Source organism: Salarias fasciatus, chromosome 13 (genome assembly GCF_902148845.1).
Source record: "Salarias fasciatus chromosome 13, fSalaFa1.1, whole genome shotgun sequence".
NCBI classification, from domain to species: Eukaryota; Metazoa; Chordata; class Actinopteri; order Blenniiformes; family Blenniidae; genus Salarias; species Salarias fasciatus.
This window is the reverse complement of record NC_043757.1, coordinates 22,949,449-22,970,691: the sequence shown is the minus strand read 5'-3', so window position 1 is coordinate 22,970,691 and position 21,243 is coordinate 22,949,449. Positions and strand designations below refer to the sequence as shown.

Below are 21,243 nucleotides of genomic sequence, written 5' to 3'. Positions count from 1 at the left end.
ACCTTATTTCTGTGTGCCATACTTTCCAGCACAGGTCATTTGGATATTTAGCAACATCCTGCAAATAGGAAAAATAATACGGAAAAAAACAAGTTTAGATTGTTAAAAATGTTTCTTAACACAAAGCGTTTATCAATCACTTCCATTGTTTAATGATGTGTTTAGTTTTATCCCACAGGAAAGGCTTCAGTCACCTCCAGTGAGTCCTAAATGTCACATCTAATCCTGGGATGGAGCAGGATCTCCTGGACATGTGGGGCTGCCCCTGAGAGAGAGGAGCGTCGATCCAGCATCCGTCAGACATCCAATCACATTTGGCCCAGTAAAACCCCTCTGGCTCCTCTGCAGGGTCGTTCGGGGTGAGCTCCGAATCCATCTCCAGTTCGCCCTTCCCCTTCCTCTCCGTCTGACTTTGAGTGAGCTGATCGCTGTTTGTGTCCAAGTCATATCTGTCAGAGTTTGGCCTTAGAAAGTTAAAACAGCTTGGAAAAGCGTTTAGTGGAGGCGAGTGCCAAAACAAACGCGCCTGACCTGCTGCAGCGAAGGCAAACAGACAGAACCAAGGCCAGCGCGCACGTGTCTGCTGCACGTCTGACTCTCAACGAGCGTTTCATCAACGCTGCACAGGATGTGAAGCAAAGCTCAAGTCACTGTTTGAGGCTCAATTAATTGATTGTCCAAGATTTTATAATAAGAGATTGATTTTATTTGCAGTGTTTTTCTGATAACACTAATGATCACATCAAGTTCTAACAGTTTTTTAATTTGGTTGTGATGAACCAGGGTAGATATTTTTACTTCTTGTCCGCTTCCAAGCCACATCTTAGGTCAAAAACTGGCACAAATGGTTGAACTATGTCAGATGTGCTGTTTGTAGGTCGACGTCTCTAAAATCTGAGGTCTCGGATGAAGTTAAAGGAAAAAGCTAAAACTAAACAAGTTAAGCTTTTTGTAATTCTCTTCCTAGTTAAACTCTAATGAATACAAAAGGCTGATTTTAGTACGAGATAGATGCATCATAAGCTTAAAACTAGATAAGAAAAACTACACATGAGTGAATATGAAAACATTAAATTAATGACTTCTGAGCCAGTCTCCCCTGCATTCACAAGTAAAACCAAGTCTTCACAAAGACAAGCTTCTGTCTTTACGCGGCGTCAGTAGTGCTGCATGGATGTGAACAGCTGGGCAAACACACGAAGGGGCTTTATCCACTGAGGAGAAGAGCTTTTACGACTTTCTGTTGAACCATCATCATCACTGAGAGCAATTAAAACACCATAAAATTAGCGAGCGGAGGAGAGTCTGACTGAACATGAGAGATACTGCTTATCTTTACTGTGACTGGCTGTGAAAGCAACATTAACCTCTGGGGAATGCTGTGTGCCGACATTTCATCATGTCTGAGAACGGAGCGAAAGGATGAAAATGAATGAATGAAAGGGTAGACTGACACTAGACTGACAGTCATTCAGCATCTTTAAGGTGAAGTTCAGCGCATCGAGATGCTACTGAAGTTTCCTCTGTTCCTGAAAACCATCCAGGTTTCTCCTCTGTCATCTTTACTGCTTCCCTCATTTGCATTGTTTGGATTGTGTTACTTTTTGTTTGCTTTCCTCTGTATTCATCTTGCATGTTGTGGTTTTGATGTCACTTTGATTGCTCATTTAACATCTGGTCAAGAAACAGAGCCATTTGGCTAACAGTGGCACATTTTGCAGCTCATAAATAAGCAATATATCTGAAGTTTAAACATAATTCAGTACAAACAGTTTGGCTTTGTGACGAGGAAGCCCGATGAAACACTTTGAGGAGAGAAAAACTCAGGATGGGGTTATAAATGTGATAAAGCGCAATGATATTTTGCTCAAAATTTAAAATGTTTAAAAGTCAGAAGGTCACCACTTACATTGATTCAATTGTTTGTCCTCTAAATAAGCATCTTTGAAAGCCTGTGTTTGTGTTTTTACAACACTTATCCATATTATCCATATATCTACACAGATCTGTTTCAGGTCAACAGACTAAACAGCGGAAGACTGTCCAAACAAAATGAAACAGTGCAGACGGGATTCCGAGACATGCAGAGGAAATGGATCTCATTTCCTTCAAGTTTTCTGTCTCACGATAATAAACGAAAATGTAACAGTGACGGAAGTGCGAGTAGAGGAGACACACTTCAGTGTGTAGTAGAGATAAAAACAGATATGTGCTGTGGGTTAGTGGTCATAAAAGTCAGATTAGATATGTTCATTTTCTAGATTTCTGTAAAAGTGTCAAGTAATCGGTTGGATAGGAAATACCATCAGACTCAAGACGTGACCGTACAACTGCTGATGATTCAAGATGTGGTTATGTGAATGAGGAGAGCGAGCACTATATTTGCGTTCATCAATTCTTCTTCTGTACCGCTTTATCCAACGCAGAACACCAGTGCATGCACCAGTTTAACAAGTGACATATATCCGCAATACAGCTCAACCGTTTTCATCAATATGCTCTTTCTTCTTATTTTTAATTACACTTGCCCTTGTTGTGTACATAGTCAATAACCATTTTTTTTTTCTAGTTTTCAGTCAGTTAATGTGACGATGGTCAGATTTCCAAGGTTTAGTTTGTGAATGATGTTATGTGCATACACTTAATAGCCTACTTGTGTTGTTTGACTTTTAAACAAACTGTGCATAGTGCATCAGTGGAATCAAGAACATCACGATCCTTATCTTGGTTACTGGATATGAGCTCCACTGGTGAATTCTTACTTCTCTCTCACAGAGTTTTTCAACCCCTACAAATGTTAACTTGATATGTGAGGGCTGTCCGGTGAGTGTAGTTTGTGGCACAGAAAAGCACCACAACAGACCGAGATGAATGTCTTGTGTTGCAAATATGATGCCCATGTCAACAGGACAGGGAACATGTCAAAAGGAGAAATACTTTAGTAAAAAGTTAAACTCTTAAAAACTCAAACGTGTCAGACAGATTGTTAAAGCCATATCTGAATATTTAAGCCACAGCAAGACCCCTTAAAAGAGGCTCACAATTTAAACTTGAAATCTTGGCTTACTTTTCAAGTGGTATTTGTGTTCTCTAATTCACATTTGAACTTTATTACAGAGACTCACACTCTCTCTATAAGACATTACCTTTTACCTTTATTACCTTTACACCTGAGGCCCAGACTACTCTTTGAAGAGTTATTATTGTTTCAAATCAGCCTGAAATCTTTAAAATAACTTTCACGTAACTCAGAAATACATAATTGTTAAACATGTCACATTGTTAATTTATGTCAAATGTTAAATTTTAAATTACATTTACTTCGTGAGTTTGGTAAGGTTCGTTAGTGCTGTTCACCGTGAGGACGGGTGTTGGGTTCGCCTCCTCCAAAAGTTAAACTCCGCCCCCCTCAATTGTCAATTCATCCTTAAAGGTGTTCACGAATCACGCCTCTGTTTCACAGACAAGTGGTAAACAAAATATTAAAAAACAAAACTAAAAAAGTCTAACTGACAGAACGCCTAAATAAATGTGCTTTCAACCAAGAAAATACATTTCCAGAGGAAGGCAGACGCTAGTGCCCGCAGAGCAGTGAGCCAAAGCCAGACGCACCGCAGCGGGACGGACTCCGGCACTCCGCCACGAGGAAAAAAGCGCTCCTCTGACGTCAGCCACGTTAGAGCTCAGTAGTCCAAGATGGCGGAGGTGAGCGGGTTGAGGAGCACAAATCACTTCGAGCCCAACTGTAAAACCCGAACCGGAGACGAAGGTAAACTTCTTTACATTGAGTTTGGTGGACGTGCGGTAGTCAGCCGACGAGGACGGGGTCGTTACGGCGGCGGTTTACTGAGCGCGGTGTTTATTTGTGTTTGGTCTTTGTGTGTCGCTTTTCCGTTAGCTTGTGTTGTCAGTTGGAGCGGTGTTATGCCAAATGTGGTGTCCCAGCCAGAACATGTCTCCTTTTTAGCGGATAAACACTGTTCAAACTGTGCGGCGATGCGCTGCCAGTGTTTTGTCTGAGTGGCTTGGCCAGAAACGCTGCTCCTACATTGATCCTCGACACCTGTCGGCTCGGTTGTCCCGCGGCCGTCACTTTCACCTGGTCCAGCGGAGCAGCGAGCGAGCCGCGGCGGCTCTCCGGTCCGCTCTCCGGTCCGCTCCCCCCGCTCGACCATCTTCCCCGGGGTCCAACATCCAGCTTCAAGTTCACTGCTCACGAACTTTGTAACCAGTTTATTGTAGCAACGTTTCAGGCTACACAAACACGCTAATCTCATTTCACTAATGACTCGGATATTTTTAAATGGGCTATTATTAGTCGGTTCAGTTCGTCTGCAGGTTTGTACACTAATTACAACATTATGTCGTCCGTTAACGCGAGTAAATACAATCCTGTAAGTTATTTATAAATAAATATACAGTTGCACTTGCCTGTGCGTTCATTATAACCATCTGGTTGCTTTTTTTTTTGCTTCTAAGCATCATTTCTGTTTAGTTGCTTATTTATAAACCACCTTAAAAGCACTTTATCAGCACATTTGTTAATTAGCCTCTTTGCTTAATTGACTCCAGTGCTGCCCTTGAATAGAGCACGCAGCATTTAGTAGAGCTGACTCTTTTAATCTGCTCTTTGAAAGTGTGCCTACTCTTACAATGATTCTGAGCTAATAATTTTAACTACCCAATATTTATTTTCAAGATCAATGACCTTCTTTGATCGCCTGACTTTGGTTTGCACATGGTCAGAGCTTGTTTACAGTCCCTCCTACAGTCTGACTACAGCCTAGAAGGTCTTCAGGTTATCATCCTGAGGAACAGAATAAACATCTTCATTATCATAAAACAGGCAATATCTTTTGAAATTGGAAACTGGCTCAGTCTGATACACAGATTTCGCAGTTTTGATATGGAAATACATTTTTGTATAGTACTCGCACATAATTTTGATCATTATAGAACTGAAAATAGGTTTTTGTTCCCCTCACTTGTCTTCAGCATGTTGGTTGATGCAAACTTTTATTTATTTCCTATTTAGTTTTTCTTGGAAATGAATGATTCAATATGCTTGCTTACCAGAGTAGGGAAGAATATTATCAACACTCCCAATATATCACCACAACAAACTACTACTTATCAAAGAACATTTTTTTTATATTGCCTGTTAGATTGTAACTAATAAGCTTTCTGTTTCGTGTGTACAGAAATCAGCCCTTTGCCCTATTAGGTTGTATTCCAGCAAAAGTTACATAATTTACATATTTTTTTAAAGACCTAGTCATTACTTGATTTCCCAGTATGTCCCAATGACTGCTTCTGCAAAGTAATGCTCATACCACATGCTCGGTATCAATCCATGTTTGTCAAGCTGGTAAACAAATCTGAAACTCTTCTCTGCCTAACTCATCACTACCCTGTTATCACGATTACCCTTTACATCTACTTTAGTACACATCAGCTGATGATGTGGCAACAACATTCTCCAACCGAGGTTGCTCTTAATCTGCACTTTGTCCTCGCAGCTTCCCCATTGGTCTGCCTGCGGCAGCTGAACGTTTGCCCTTCTTGACTCGTGTCCAGAGAGGCCGAGTCAGGTTGTCTTTTGGTGCTGCTGTGCAATGCGGGGAAGTCGGTGTGCCTGCATCTTAATGGTTGATAGTGGACTTCTGTCTTTCTTTCATACACTCAGCTTCTGCAGACTTGTCTCTGCACATATACAACAAATACTTTTCTTCCAAACGTAAGGGCTGGATATTACAGGTCTATATTTCAAATGAAATGTCAGAAGCAGTGACGCATCAGCAAATAGTGCACATAATCTTGCTTGACTGACCATCTGTGAGATGGTGCAATTTAAGTTTCAAATGCTCACTTTCTTTCTTCAGTGGAAAGTGTCGGTGAGATTTAACCTACGAAAAATACCATATTTAGACAGCTGCTGAAGTGAACTGTGGTGTTATCAAAGTCAGCCTCAGATATAGCGCAGGAGCCGAGGGAAGGGGAGGAGCTCGTTCGGGATACTGTGGCAAGATGTAGGCTAGCTTGCGTAGTAATGCTATTCTTACTATGGACAGTTAAAGATAGGCCCTCATCAGGACTGGAGGGGATGCAGGACTGAGTGCACTTGTGTGTTCATCCTTGATGCTTTTTATGCATGCAGCTACACAGTGTGCAAGCCCACCTCATCTCTTATTAATGTTGTTGGTGAGTGTTGAAGCAAGGAAATGTGTCGGCCGGTAAACATGTGCTCAATACCACCATGAGATAAGAAATAAGGTGGTTAATTTTAGGTCTGAATTCGTTTTCTGCAAGCTGAGGAGCAAGACAGTGCATTACCCACTTTATCATAATGTGTGAGGGCACATATTACGGGTTGATGAGCAGTAGTTTTCCTCGCTTAAACCATGGTGAAATACAGACTCCTCACAGTCCCGACAAGCAGCAGAGCAGCGTCTTTGTGTGGGTCCCGTCTAGGGCTGCTCTCTGTGCCACTTCATCCTGCTGAGTGCTGCTTTGGACTGGATGGGAAGCTGCAAGGCCACAGGCTGAGGAAAAGACTCTGGCCTAATTTGTGTGCGGAGCAGATTACTGTAACTGCTTCCTGTTGCAGCCCCTCCTGGGCACTTTTCGAAGGACCCAGATACTGCGGCTTTCACTTTGAAACAGGTCAGGGTTTTTAGTTTCGTCCTTTTTTGTAAGTCTAAGTCATTATAGATTAGTGTAAGCATTATGAGTTTCATCATTTCAGCTTCAAGAGGTCAATGGCTGACTGCATGAGGCACCTTGCTGCTGACGGCGCAGATGAAAAGAATAAATATGCACAAGGGATTGAGGATTATTAGCCTTGATGAGAGGTGTAGGTCTGTTTGAGTACCTGGGTGTAATAGCTGTTTATCAGTCAGTCGTAAGTTTACAGTGAATCACAAAAGAATGTACTCCAATGCAATGCTTTGAATATTTAAAATCTACAGCCAGCGCATTGTTTCAGATGTTACCAAGATTACCAATTTTAATCTCTCCCTTCAACTCTTTTACTTTTCTGACGCTTCTTTTTTTCACTTTTTAATAAATGGTGCTGAAACTGGAAACAACTATAAGTTTTTCTTCCTTGTTGCTATTTTTTATTGAACATCTCTATTTTCCCAAAGTTAATGAAGCATCATGAAGTAACTTACAGGAGCAAGTGGAAGCTTAGTTTTGTTTGCAAAGCAGATACAGATCATGACTGTCTTCACATTTTGAGCCCAGAAAAATACTTACAATTTTATAAATTGGATATCAGACTGTTAATGAATTTGTGTGTGTTTGAGTTTTTAACTTTATGCTGCCTTTACATGAAAACTGCTGTATAACTCCAGGTTCATCTTGTTTACTGATTATTGAATCATTTCACCCCACACTGGTGGCTGGTGCACTTCATTTTAGTTCTGTGGAGCTTTTGTGAGATTCTTGCTGCCTGTTTTGCAGTCTTCTTTTCTGACTTTTCTGTTTACATAACTGTTGAGCAGTTCCAGATCTTTGATAGCACTTCATCCATCTCAGGTGGAGTGGGGCTGTAGCTGTTCGTTCAGTTACACCCTTGACGGGTCATCTGTTTGTCTCAGAGCTTCAACATTGCTTCAGTTATGCCAGTGAGATTGTGTTTAATCAATTCTAGCCACATTTTGAATAAAGCTATTGATGTTGCAACTGCAACTTTTGCTTTTTCTCAGCAGTTTACAACCGTTAATTGTTTAGTCCTTAAAATGTGGGGGGAAAAAAGAAGACAACGATGCTGTTTTCCAAGACAAATACTGCTATTTGAAAGAAGTAATTCTTGTTAAGCAACATGACTGAAACCTAAATAGTTTCCAGTCTAATTTGATGAATTGATGATCGGACAAATTTGGAAATAGTTTTTTTGACTTCCATTACTGGACATCAAATCGTCTCCCAACTCCAGACTGGTTCTAACTTGACTGATTCAGGTGCAGCAAAAACACTCGGTTTTGTGAAGTTACCGTCCAAACTTCCAACATCTTAACTTTCTTTTTTTTTCTTTGTGACATTGAAGCTGTAGTACTTTTTTAATCTCTGGTCTTAATATTGAACTGGTTGCATAAAAGGCTAGAGCAGATTGTAAAAGTCTTGAAGAGTTCTCATCTCTCAGGTTTTCTGTTTGTCAGGACGTAGTTGCAGATGAAGTGTCTTGTCAAGACCAGTAGCCAAATAAAGATGGGATGGGTTGTGCCAGAACGGTGAGAAAATTCAGTGCAGCCAGACAATGAATCACTTAAATATTTGTATGAGTAAGGTTTAATGCTTGTTGTCCAACCTGTTGAATGAACTGCATGCTAATCATTTGACCAAGCGGTCATAATTCATGAGGTGATTTAAGAAGGGAGTGTCTTTTAATGATGCATGATTTGATTTCTGTCACTAACAGAACTGGGATAGCCTGTAAATGAAAGCTGAAATGTTAATTTCATGAAGCTTAGTTTTTGAATGAACTAAATCAGCAGGTTTGAGTTGCTGAAGGATCGTTTTGAGAACATGTCATGGCAGTTTCACCTCCTCCTGCACGCATATTTTGTGGTTTCTTTCTGGTGTTATATCTGCATCAGTTGTCGTCTTTGGCTTGGCAGACTCACTCACGCCACAGTCGTGGTATGTGACAGGAAAGAGCCGGTCCTGCCGTTTGAGATGACATGTGGTTTAGATTTGGAGAGTCTCACAGAGGCAGTGAAACAGCTGAGCAGAAAAAAATGTAGAAGCGCTGTCCTAGTAACTTACTTTGCTTGTGTCCTTTCTCCTGGCCCTTTGTGATTTTCATTGCAAAGCTATTTTCGAGTTTGACCTAGATGGGCTGGACCAGAATGGATAACAGCCCAGCAAAGAAGGCTTCACTTCCATGTGGGCCATTTTCACTTTTCAGGCTTCAGCTTCACAAAACAGTGAATCTGTAACACTCACTCTTCAGGGAGTATGCAAGGGTTGTGTTCTTATTACAAGAAAAACTACTTCCATGTAGCATGTTGTTATATAACCAGTGTAACTGAATCTTTTCCTACTTTGTCTTATTGTCTAAAGGCTTGAGAGGTGTCCAAGATGTCCCTATTGTTCGACGTAAGAAAAGGCCGCCTGTAGCCCAGCCTGAAGATCTGGACGATGTGTTTCTCCCCACCTCCATGGCCTCAAGCTCCAGAAAAGACTCCGGCGTCGCCCCCGTGTCAGATGGAGAGTTTCTGGAGGAAGAGGTGGATTTTGCCTGTCATAACCTTGTATTGTGCAAGTGATGTTAATATAAATCCAAAGAAAATTATAAATCCTTTCTTAGCTACTTCTTTGCTATCTCATGTCCCCAGCCTGCGGTCGAAGAAGAAAAGGCCCGGCCCATCCAGATTGTCCTGGCCAACGAGGAGGAGCACAGCTTCGAGCTGGACGCCGCTGCGCTGGAGAAGATCCTGCTGCAGGACCACGTGAAGGACCTGAACGTGGTGGTCGTGTCTGTGGCCGGGGCCTTTCGCAAGGGCAAGTCCTTCCTGTTGGACTTCATGCTGCGCTACATGCACAATCAGGTGAGATGCACATATTATTCGCAGACGTGTGTGTGTGTGTGTGTGTGTGTGTGTGTGTGTGTGTGTGTGTGTGTGTGTGTGTGTGTGTGTGTGTGTGTGTGTGTGTGTGTGTGTGTTAGGGGTGTGCCATCTAAGGCACCTCACGATTCGATTCGATTACGATTCGATTATTCAACGATTATCACGATATTAATGATAAAAACGATTATCATGATTTTTTTGCATTTTTTTCCCCCTCACTTAGTGCCCACTTCATACTTTGAAACAATGTACAGCTGTTTCTGAAACCATGTTTCTGCAGATATGTCATATATGCAGATATATGTTCAATTTGAATTTACTACTTGGCGTGCAGCATATCTAGACACCTACATCTAGATATCTATGTCTATATGTCTAGGCGGTAGTGTGACGTCAGCGGGAGCTACGGGAGCTGCAGTGTTGTTGTGTGCGTGTTTTTTCGACTGCCGATGCTAACGCATGTTTCTGATCCCTGCTCTTGGAATAAACATCGTCATGCTGCCAAACGCCTCTGGACTTCTTTCAGGCATATTACAGAGATAAATGTTTTGGTTGTTTTGTTTACCTCTGACCTGAAAGCTTTGTTTACGGCGCCGCGCCATGCGCAGTACGGCTCATTGTTTCCGGGGCTACATGAGGCTACACGGTGCTTTTTGTTCCAGTGTAGCGTAAAATGGACGAATATCTATTGGATGAATATGTTGTGGACGAGAACTTTGAATGGTTTTCTCTTTAGCAAAAGCAGCGCTGGCATTTAGCACTAGCTTTTAATCCAGAAGAATGAATCTCACACTCTGTTACTTGTAGCTAAAGAGCTAGCTGTCGCCATATTAACCGGTCCGTCACTACAGATGTCCGGGTGGTGCGCAGGAACAATACTTTGGTTCCGCAAGTGGCGTCCGTGCTCCTGGCGTCTAGTTATTATGAAAAATAATCGATTTTAAATATTTATGAATCGTAATCGAATCATTATGTGTCGCATCACGATTAATCTAATAATCGATGTATCAGCACACCTCTAGTGTGTGTGTGTTCTCATCTGAATATATAACTTAGAAGCTGGGATATTTTTTTCCTCTCATCTCTTTCTGTCTTTTTATCTCTGTCATATTGTATTTTCATTAATAGAAATAGAAACATTTTCCAAATATTAGCTTCACAAAAGAAGGGGTCAACTTATTACCACAGTCATGTTTCATTGAAATCAATACAGTAAGTTATTGCACTGGTGCAGCATTTCTGTACAACCAATTTAATGTTTTTAGGTTGGTACAAATTCCTGGAGGAATCAGCTGATTGCCTGTTTACATTCAGAACACAGTGTGCAAGCTAGAAAGAAATCATTGATCTTTAGATGCCTAATATTGTGTAATAGCTGCAGCCAGAGTGCAGAAACCAAACTGGTGTAAAACAGATGAGATAAACAATACAGCTTGTACTCAAGTGTGTAGGTGACAAGTAGGGCTGGACGATGTGGCCAAAAATTTTATCACGATATAGGTCTTAATTTCGGTCGATACGATATAATTCCGATATCGATATAAATAATACAAAAGCCTCAGAAAAACTGTTAAGAATCATGTACATAATTTACTTCCTGTAAAACTAGAAATTATTTATCCAGGAAACTCCTCCAGTATAACGTTTTCGAAATAAAAACTACAATAAATTAAATGTTTACCTTTTATTTAAAAAATATGAAATCATTGTCAAATAAATGTAAGTTTCACCTTTTTCAATATAAATAGCTTTAACTTTGCACTTAAATACAGTTACGTTATTGTTATGGATTCAAACAAAGGTGCTTCAACCAGGAAGAAACAGAAAAGTGTTCAGAATTACTGCAATAAACATAAAAAAGAGTGAGCAACAACAAACAAATATTACTGGGACAGGGAATTGAAATAACTGCCATACACTCACCTTTTCAGTATTAATAGCTTTAACTTTTAAACTACAACACAGTTTTTCTTATAGATTTAAACAAAGGTGCTTCAACCAGGAAGAAAAATAAAAGTGCTCAGAATTACTAAGGTTAAGTACAGAATTACTAAGGTTGTAGTGATTATGGTGATGCTGCAGCGAATCCCTATACTGTTTTTTTTTTTTTTTTTTTTTTTTTTTTTTTTTGTGGTATTTGTCTTCACTGTTGCAGCGTCTTGTAAGTTGTAGACGGTCCCTTAACCCCACAGCACCACCGGCTGCTAATCGAAAACATATTGCTTCTGATGCTTGATATAGACAGATACTTTTAATGAAAATGAGCTTGTAGCATGTAGTCCACCTCACAACGATGGGATGGAGGCGCCCTTTGTATGTTACTGATGTTTTGTTAAAGAGTTATTGAGACCGAAAGTCCGCATCTGTCAATATGCTGCTAACTTTACCGGACTGTTCAGTGAATGATAGACCTAATTCGTGGCCACAAATTAATATTTTGTGCGCACGATTTATTATTTCGCGGCCACAAATTAGCTTGTGGAAGCTTATTCAGTCGCGTTTACATCACGAGTTCTCATTTTGGAGCTCAAACTTACCGCGGTGGAGCTTAGCTTGTAGCCTGAGCTGAGGACAGCCAGCTGTGGTGTGGCTGCAGAGCACTGATCACTCTCTTGCGGCGCTTTCTGCTCGACTTGAATCAGCGGTGCCGTGAACAGCAATTAGTGATTGTGAAACGCATACTGTAATGCACTATATCGAAAATGTGTTTAAAACTCATATCACCGTTATTGAATAAAAATATACCGCGGTATATATTGATATCGAAATTTTGTCCAGCCCTAGTGACAAGCAAAGGCAAACGTTTCCACAGCTTACTCTCCTGATTGAACTCGTCTCCCAGTGTGAAACATAATAAGCGGAGCAGAGTGGTTCCCTCTTCAGAGTGAGACCACCTCAACCACCCTCAGTTTTTGTGTCGGTCTTCCATGTGTGTTTCTTTCCCACAAGTTGTCACACTACGCGCACGGTTCCACAAAACACACACTCTTGTTCAGATCCATCCGGCAAGTGTGTGCGAGACACAAGTGTCAACAAGTCCTTCAACCCTCTGACAGCAGCTGGACACACAAACAGCCGGGATCACCTTACATCCACTTTGCAAATACTTTTTTGCAACACAAACACACGCGCGCAGGCAGACAAGAAATGCACAGCAGTGTCGTGGCTCGCTCTTTCTGTTGTGTGGCTGAATGAGCAACTGCATGCAAGCAAGTTTGTACACGTGTTCCTGCTGATACTGTGTGTGTCAGTTATTCATGTGTACAGTTATGTGTGTGTGTGCTGTTCCCTGCCGTGAGTCCATGTAGACTGCATCGATTTCACAACGTCAGAATCCTCATTTCCTTTTCATGTCATCATCTCTGTGTTGGAGACTCTGTGTGTCTCAGACCTGTGCTGGCATGTTGTACTTCTGACCTGTAATCTGTGCTCCTTCATTTTCGGACTTGCAAATCAGGTATTTGTTTCTGAGGTCGCATTTCCTGCCTGTGGTCAGCTGTCTTCACTGAGTTCAGCAGGTCACTACGGGTCAGTTTTACTTGAAGCTCATGTCCACAGTTGAAGCAGTTTTGGGTCATCTAAGGGTTTCTGACCTACTTCTGAAACGGAGTCTGATCTCTTGTTCCACATTGATCTTCTCCTGGGAACATGCTAATATATTTCCTGTAAAACTGTAAATAGTAGCAGATCCGTCACAGTGACCTCTGTCTAAAGCCGATGGATGACAGATGCGGTAACCACTCTCCTTCAAGTGTCCGGGCTTGTCGGATCACTAATTTCAGCACTTGTATTATAAATATGAGCGTCTCTGCAGCCTTGACGTGCACACACCAGTTATGGACAAGCAAGTCAAAGTCACATGTTCACAGAAGAGAGGTTCAGTGTGCTAGGATGAAAAGTATTGCAACACATGAAGCTATTCACCACTTCTTCTTGGAAAATGAAAGCCTAACGAATGCTGTTATAATTACAGTGTTGCTGTTGTTGCATGGAAGAAGCATTGTGAAAGTACATGCAGAATTTGTAAAAGCCCTCGGGTTTTCCAAAAATGTGTACCATTTTACAGGATGGAAAAAATGGGAATTTCAAGGGGAAAGGGCATAGTACTGCTGTATTTTTATTTCGAAAATGATCCTCATATGTTCTCTTTTGAGTCTTAACCACTATGAATCTCCTTCATTTCTGTCTCAGGAAAGTAATTCATGGATCGGCGGTGATGATGAGCCCCTGACCGGCTTCGCCTGGAGGGGAGGCTGTGAGAGGGAGACCACAGGAATTCAGGTCTGGAGCGAAGTGTTTGTGGTGGATAAACCCGATGGCAGCAAGGTACACCGTCTCCAGATGTCCCAGAAAGAATCTTCCTGTTGAGTTGATCTCAAGCATTTGAACAGAGAATCTCCCCGTGGCTGTTTTCAGGTGGCGGTTCTCCTCGTGGACACTCAGGGAGCGTTCGACAGCCAGTCCACCATAAAGGACTGCGCCACTGTGTTTGCCCTCAGCACCATGACCAGCTCCGTGCAGGTGACGCTTTCAGTGTGTGTCCGTTTGTCCAGACCGTCTGTGTTTGCTGAAAACTTAACACGTCTGTTTTCAGGTGTACAATCTCTCTCAGAACATACAGGAAGACGATCTGCAGCATCTACAGGTCAGTGTTGTTAATGCTCAGCGGTATCTCTGGTACCTGTCATACTTTTCTTGATTATAGCTCTTTTTTTCCTCTCATATTACAGCTTTTCACTGAATATGGCCGCCTGGCAATGGAAGAAATCTACCTGAAGCCTTTTCAGGTACCGGATGTTACTGTTGTTCTGGTGTTCATCAATATAATCAGAATATAAATAAAGAGAGTTTATTGTAAATGCTGGTAACAAGTCATTCGTTTTAAGATGGAATAGCTTAATGTCAGGCTTCCACTTGTTTGTCCGAAACATTAAACAGTTTCTGCAGATGATGAGGATGCCAGCGGCCCCATGCCGAGTCAGGCTGTGTTTCTGAGCTGCTGGTTGTGTGTTTCAGTCCCTGATGTTCCTCATTCGAGACTGGAGTTACCCGTATGAGCATAACTATGGACTGGAGGGAGGAAACGCCTTCCTGGAGAAAAGACTTCAGGTGACTTTTCAAATCCTTCTGCATTGTGGATAGTATGTGCATCAGCCTGCGCATCCACTCTTTCTCCTAAATTCATTGACGGACTCGCACCTCGCTGCTGTTTCCTGATGCAGGTGAAACAGAACCAACACGAGGAGCTGCAGAATGTGAGGAAGCACATCCACTCCTGCTTCTCCAACATCAGGTGCTTCCTGCTGCCACATCCTGGCCTCAAGGTGGCCACCAACCCGTACTTCGATGGCAGGCTGCGAGGTGAGAGTTCAACAAGACAAAGGCCTCTTTCAACATGCAGACTGATCGGCTCAACTGAAATGCCTTGGTACAATAAGTTACAAATCTGTGTGTGTGTGTGTGTTTCAGACATTGATGGGGATTTCAGACACCAGCTTGCCAAGCTGGTGCCTCTCCTCTTGGCTCCAGAGAGGCTGGTGGAGAAGGAGATCGGAGGCAACAAAGTCACCTGCAGAGATCTTTTGGAGTACTTCAAGGTGCCACATGACTTGATGAAGTCCAGTTTCTTTTCATATTAGCTCCAGGACTATAAAGATCAACTCAAATCCTAACATTTCTGCTCCAGAAACCTGTTAGATATCAAATTAAACGAATGTGCTGAATCAAGCATGAAGTTGGTTTTCTTTACTAAATCTGCTTAATGAACGACACACATGCCTGTTTGTTTCCACTACTTGACATGTTGATAATTCCCGGTTTTAGCTACAAGTGCATTACCAGCATGAAGGTAACACTTGTGTTGAAATTAGCTTTCATTTTCATTCCTGCAGGCTTACATAAAGATCTACCAAGGCGAGGAACTTCCTCACCCAAAGTCCATGCTGCAGGTCAGTGGGATCTTTAGTCTCACTCTTGTTATTTTCGCTGGTCGGTGTACTTTGAGTCTCATGTTGTTTTCCATTTACACCAGGCAACAGCAGAGGCCAACAACTTGACCGCTGTAGCAGGAGCCAAAGACTTGTACAACAAAAAGATGGAGCAGGTGAAGGAGATGATTCTTTTTAGTGTAATCTGTACAGATCGTTTTTACTGTGATGGTCCATTTCTAGGATGCAAGTTAGTTCTTAATGAATATCTAAGTGTAACTCGTATCTCCTGCTCTCGTGTGCATCACACTGTGGCGTCCTCCCGTAGGTCTGTGGTGGAGACAAGCCATACATCGCCCCCGCCGACCTGGAGAGCTGCCACGAGGAGTGCCGCCAGCACTCGGTGCATTACTTCCGCTCCGTGAAGAAAATGGGCGGCGAGGAGTTCTGCCAGCGCTACCAGAACCAGCTGGAGTCGGAGCTCAACGAGGCCTTCGTCAACTTCTCCAAACACAACGACGGCAAAAACATCTTCTACGCGGCGCGCACGCCCGCCACGCTCTTCGTGGTCATGTTCGCCACCTACGTGGTCTCCGGCGTGACGGGCTTCATCGGCCTCAGCACCTTGGCGGTTCTGGCCAACATGGTGATGGGCGTGGCGCTGCTGTCGCTCTGCGCCTGGGCCTATGTGAAGTACTCTGGGGAGTTTCGGGAGGTGGGAACGCTGATAGACCTGGTGGCTGAAACGCTGTGGGAGCAGGTGGGTAATCGGTGTGAGACGTGTGTGTGTTTACGTTTTATTTGGCTGAGGCTTGGCTTGTTTTCTCTCTTTTTTTTTTTTCTTGTAAATTAGAAATGGTTATTGACAGGTGCCACTTTATGTTTCAGGTATAAATTCATATCAGAGCTTCTGACATCAGGCATGTTTGAGGAGAAGGATTTTCAGTTTTTGCAGCCCAAAAAAATTCATGCATTCAGTCAGGAAATCATTTTTCAAAGGTGTACAATAATGTGGTGAGCCTCCAAACTCCTTTCTAAAAATGAAAGTCTGTTCAGTGTTACATGTCAGGGGTTTCTGTATCTCTATTCTTTTAGCTATTCTCTAATGTTCTGACAGGTTGATGCATTAAGACGCCGTTTTTCTTAAAGGTGCAGTCACTAACTTTGCGTCTCATAACGTTCTTCCCTCCTCTTCGGAGAGTGCCGTGCAGGTTGCCAGTATAGGAGAATTTCGACAGTTTAGGGTTGTGCTCGGCTGACGTTGCACTAGTGGCGCAGACGTAAAATACAGAATGCTGCGCTGCTTGTTTGGCAACTTTGGGAACTCACATATGATTGACTCTGGAACCTAGAAAGAGTGACGTGCTAGCCCCGCCCACTGGGGTTGCTCGGCCATTGTTGATACAGAAGATGGATTGTTTAAAGCAAATGTTTCTTCAATATCAGGTGATGAATGGGAATGATTTTTAAAAAATCACCTTTGATTGCTTTGTCGGTCATACTATATCCAAACATACCAGTACATACATCCTGGCACCACTAGATGGCACTGTAGTGTTAACATTTTATGTGACTGTCACCAGAAAGAAAAAGCAACACTGCAGAATTTTAACAAAAAAAGACAAAATGTGCAGCAGAAAACAGAAACAGAGTAGAAAGAATTCAGAGTGTCTGTAGAAATGAAGGATTGGAGAAAAGCAGAGGAACATTAACTGTGGTGAAGAAACCAAGTAAGCCCGTTCCTGAGCTGAAAGTACCGTGCAGTGTTCTTACCCACATCATGGGACTCGTCAGTTGGTGACATGTTGTGTTCAGTCTTCATTAGGACGAGAGTTCTCATTCAAAGCATTCAGCCTTGGTTTGTGGTGAAATTTATCTGCTCTTCTTTCCAGAAGTGGCGACTTGTCAACTTTCAGCTGCCGTCATGTCTCTGGTCTTTTGATCACATTGTGATTTATTTAGTTTGTGGGAAATGCTCAGATTTCTAGGAATGAAAATAAGCTCTCCGTGTTCCTCCATTAATGACAGACCTGAACATACAGCAGCTGAGGCAGTTCACTTTTTACTGATATACCAACAAATTTCTGCTTTACAATCTGGAACCAATGATTTTTTTCTCTTTTTGAAAGTAGTTTGTGTTTATGCTGATTGATAACCCCCCAAAAATGTTCCTTTTTTTTTGTTGACACTCTGTATTTGTTGACTGTATTTATCAGAGCCGATATGGAGCTTTAGATTTGTCAGGATTGTGCCGTGTTCAGTGTGTGTGTGTCTGACGTTTGGATTCACAGGGATCTTTCTATTCAGTTGGTGTTCCAGTCTTTTGTTTTTGTTTTTTGTTTTTTTCAAATCTTCAGCTATCGCATTAAGTTTGTTTTTTTTCTCACCTCACTTGGTTTTCCCATCAGCCCCCTCACCGCCGTTTCGCCGAAACCCCGACAGCCTCTCTTCCTTCACTTCTCCTCCCTCGGTTGTTTTTATCTGTTTGGATTTTCCTGACTCTCGCAGGACTCACGTCTCTGTGACCTGTCCCTCCCCTCTCTGTTTTCTCTGCCCTCCCTCCCTCACTGCCTCTCAGAGGACGGTCAGAAAGGTGAGCGGCGCCGCTTCCCGTCCCTCCGACCTCCTGCCTGATTTTCTTCTCCTCCTCCCCGCACTGCATTGTTTCCTGACCCGGTCTCTCTTGCTTCCTCCTCATGACGTTTTCCTCCATCCTCCGCCCCGGCGCCAGTCCTCCGGCCGGACTCGGTCCGTCTTTAACCTGTCCTGTTCGTCCCCCTGCTGTCCTCTCAGGTGCTTTCCAGACTGCTGGAGCCCGTCAGGAGCCGCCTGGCGTGGCCCGTCTCTCTGCTGCCCTCCACTGTGGGACTGCGAACGCTCTTTCCTCTCAACAACAACTACAAGAAGACTAACTAGCTGCTGGCCGGCCAGCACATCCACGCACTGTCAAACCTTCTGCTCATATCAGACCTCCTGCAGTTTGCCGGCTTCTTTCATTTTGGTTTGATGCTGGACTCTCGTTCTTTAACCTCTGGGTGCGCTCGCCTGCGGTCAGGGCCGTCTGGGGACCACAGGGACGCGAAGCCTGCGCTCACGGTTTCCTCTTCACCTTACTCTCAGTGTGGAGCGAGTTTGAACTGTGATTTCAGTTGGACTTTTTCTGTTGGGTTGCGATTCTGTGTGAGAGGTTTTAGATTTCTGTTTTCCTTTACTTTCCTGGTTTTGAGCTGGTTTTCAGTGCGTCTGGTCAGCGGTGTAAAGTTCTGCCTCTTGTGTCCTCCCTCCCTGTCGCTGCAGGTTCTGAAGCCTCTCAGTGAACAATATATGGAGGACAACGTCAGGCAGACGGTGGTGAACTCCATCAGAGCCAGCTTGACAGAGCAGGGCTCGTCGCACACCAAGTTAAAGACTCACTGATGCTCTTCCTGCCCCCCCCCCCCCCCCCCCCCCCCCCCCCCCCCCCCCCCCCCCCCCCGTCATGTTCATCTCCCACCCGTCCGTCCGCTCAGCCCTAGAACTGTGGAACTAGTTCAACACCAAAGCTTGTGTAATTCCCCCCCCCCCCCACCATCATCACGCCGCTGCCCTGTGGATCATGTGAGGACTCGTCCCGCTCTCCAGCGCCCCCCAGTGCCTCCTGCCAGACACTGCACCAGAAGCCTGCGGCGTCGCCTCTTGCCAAAACCCGACGGCCTGAAGGATCCTCCCCCGTGTGCCAAGCTGCGACACTTGCATGCTGTGTCTGTAATGCATACTGAGGGCTCACACACACACACACACACACACACACACACACACACACACACACACACACACACACACTCACACACTCACTTTCCTGTGCATACGTCGCCGGGAGCGGACTGCATTTGCAGGACTGAGTCCAACTTCAGGGAAAACCCGACACCGCTTTGGGCAGCTGTGAACGTCTGATGCAATCCGAACTCTTCAGCGTGCTTCGAATCCCTCGGTGTGAGAGTTTACTTTCTCCTCAGCCCGACGAAACGTTTCTCACAAGCACAAGTGACTCATCAGCTGGATAGTAAAGAGGCGACGGCCCCGCGCGGCTTCTCTCCTGCATCGTCACTCAGTATTTACTCATGAAGGAAAGCTGGAACAGCAGTAAAAGCCTTCAGCTGTTTGTTTAGGGAATCCAGTCAAAGCGGTTTGTAACATTTGTATCATCGAACTCTGGGCTCAGGTCGCTTTGAGAACTTTAGTTGTACCTTTGTCGGACTGTTGTACGAGTTAAGATCAGTAGAAAGCCTCGTTAGTCCCTCGCCGGTTCTTTAGGCATTATTCTGCAATCCTGCGTGTTTCTGTCGGGCCTTCGGTGTCTGGTGCAGCCCGGCCTCCTGCATGGTGTTTAAAGAGCCGCTGCTTTGTATCATGAAGCTTAGCGAGGAGCTTTTATAGCGCAGTTATGAGTCAGGCTGTTAATTTTGGAGCGTTGAAGCCACGATGGCTCAGACTGTTTGTCTGCGCTGCTTCAGGACCTACATGTCGGAAGCTCCAGCTCAGACGTGGTGCGAGTCTTTCAGGTTTTCCTCCCCTTTAATCTGTTTGAAGATGGTGACCCGCCTTCCTGCCGAGGGGTCGATCTCATTGGTTGACAGCTGACGTGTAAGATTTTGTTTTCTGTCCAGCGGTCACAGTTTAAAGTGTTGCTTGTCAGAGCTGGACCTTCCTTAATGAGCCGATTCCTCCACAGCGTGAGGCTGCACCACCTCTGTGTGTTTGTGTGTGTGTGTGTGTGTGTGTGTGTGTGTGTGTGTGTGTGTGTGTGTGTGTGTGTGTGTGTGTGTGTGTGTGTGTGTGTGTGTGTGTGTGTGTGTGTGTGTGTGTGTGTGTGTGTGTGTGTGTGTGTGTGTGTGTGTGTGTGTGTGTGTGTGTGTGTGTGTGTTTGTACGCGCATCGACTCCATCCAGCACCGGTCTCGTATTCTGTACAGTCGCTCCTCCTGTGTTCCTATGACAAATCGGGCATGTATATCGGATTAATTATTTAAATAAACTTTGTATACATTTTTTAGTGACTCGGTTGATAATGGCTGTTCGTGTTTCTCCTCATGATCAACTCACCCGTGTGCGGTTTGTTAAACGACGTTAAGTTGCTGCTGTAGGTTTACGTTTAGTCGGTCCTTTTCCCCGAGAGAACGGCCGTCGACAGGATCACACGGTGTGAATATTTGGATTCTGATAGAATTGTGACGAGTGGGCCGCAGACGATGTTTGTCTGCCTTTTAAAGTTATCACTGGTAATTTATTTTTGAATAAAATGTTTACCTCTAAGAATAAATCATCTGCGCATCTCGTCTTTTTATCTTTGTGTGTGTCTGCTGTCGTCGGCTTTCAACACGAAGCTGTTCCGCTTTTCATCTCCATCTTTTCATTTTTGCAGGTTTCCCGCTGTGAGCGGTGCAGCTCTTTACACACATCACATCACATCACATCCTGTATGGCACAGACGGGGAAAAATGTACTTTGCTTTGAGAGCAAACTGCTTTCCTGTTGACTGAGGGCTGGGATCAAACAGCCTGGCTCCTCACGTCGCAACTCAACTATCAACTTTCTTTTGTTTAAGTGTGAGTCGCAGGGTGGCAGTTTCTTCTTGTCTCACAATCAGGAGGCTGTTGGTTTGATTCTGCCCTGTCCACATGCCGAAGTTTCCTTGGGAGAGACACAGTGGATGGATTGACCGCCTTGTGTGGCGGACACCGCCTCTGAAAGCACCATTTCAAA

General features: G+C 43.8%; 1 protein-coding gene across 3 annotated transcripts; it reads left to right on the top strand.

Annotated features, from left to right (window-relative positions):
• The first annotated feature begins 3,652 nt into the window (after nt 1-3,652).
• Nucleotides 3,653-20,791, top strand: LOC115399483 (atlastin-2-like). Of its 3 annotated transcripts, XM_030106890.1 has the most exons (15): nt 3,654-3,769; nt 9,067-9,233; nt 9,342-9,554; nt 13,767-13,901; nt 13,992-14,096; nt 14,170-14,220; nt 14,306-14,362; nt 14,592-14,684; nt 14,798-14,936; nt 15,045-15,172; nt 15,467-15,523; nt 15,607-15,678; nt 15,831-16,262; nt 18,081-18,095; nt 18,296-18,937. In XM_030106890.1, the coding sequence occupies exons 1-15, from the start codon at nt 3,697-3,699 to the stop codon at nt 18,416-18,418; spliced, it is 1,860 nt and encodes a 619-aa protein (XP_029962750.1). In that variant the 5' UTR covers nt 3,654-3,696; the 3' UTR covers nt 18,419-18,937. The 3 variants fall into 3 exon arrangements, with proteins under 3 accessions (XP_029962749.1, XP_029962750.1, XP_029962751.1); XM_030106889.1 differs by having other exon boundaries at nt 3,653-3,769; nt 18,081-18,937; XM_030106891.1 differs by lacking the exon at nt 18,081-18,095 and having other exon boundaries at nt 18,800-20,791.
• Nucleotides 20,792-21,243: the final 452 nt, after the last annotated feature.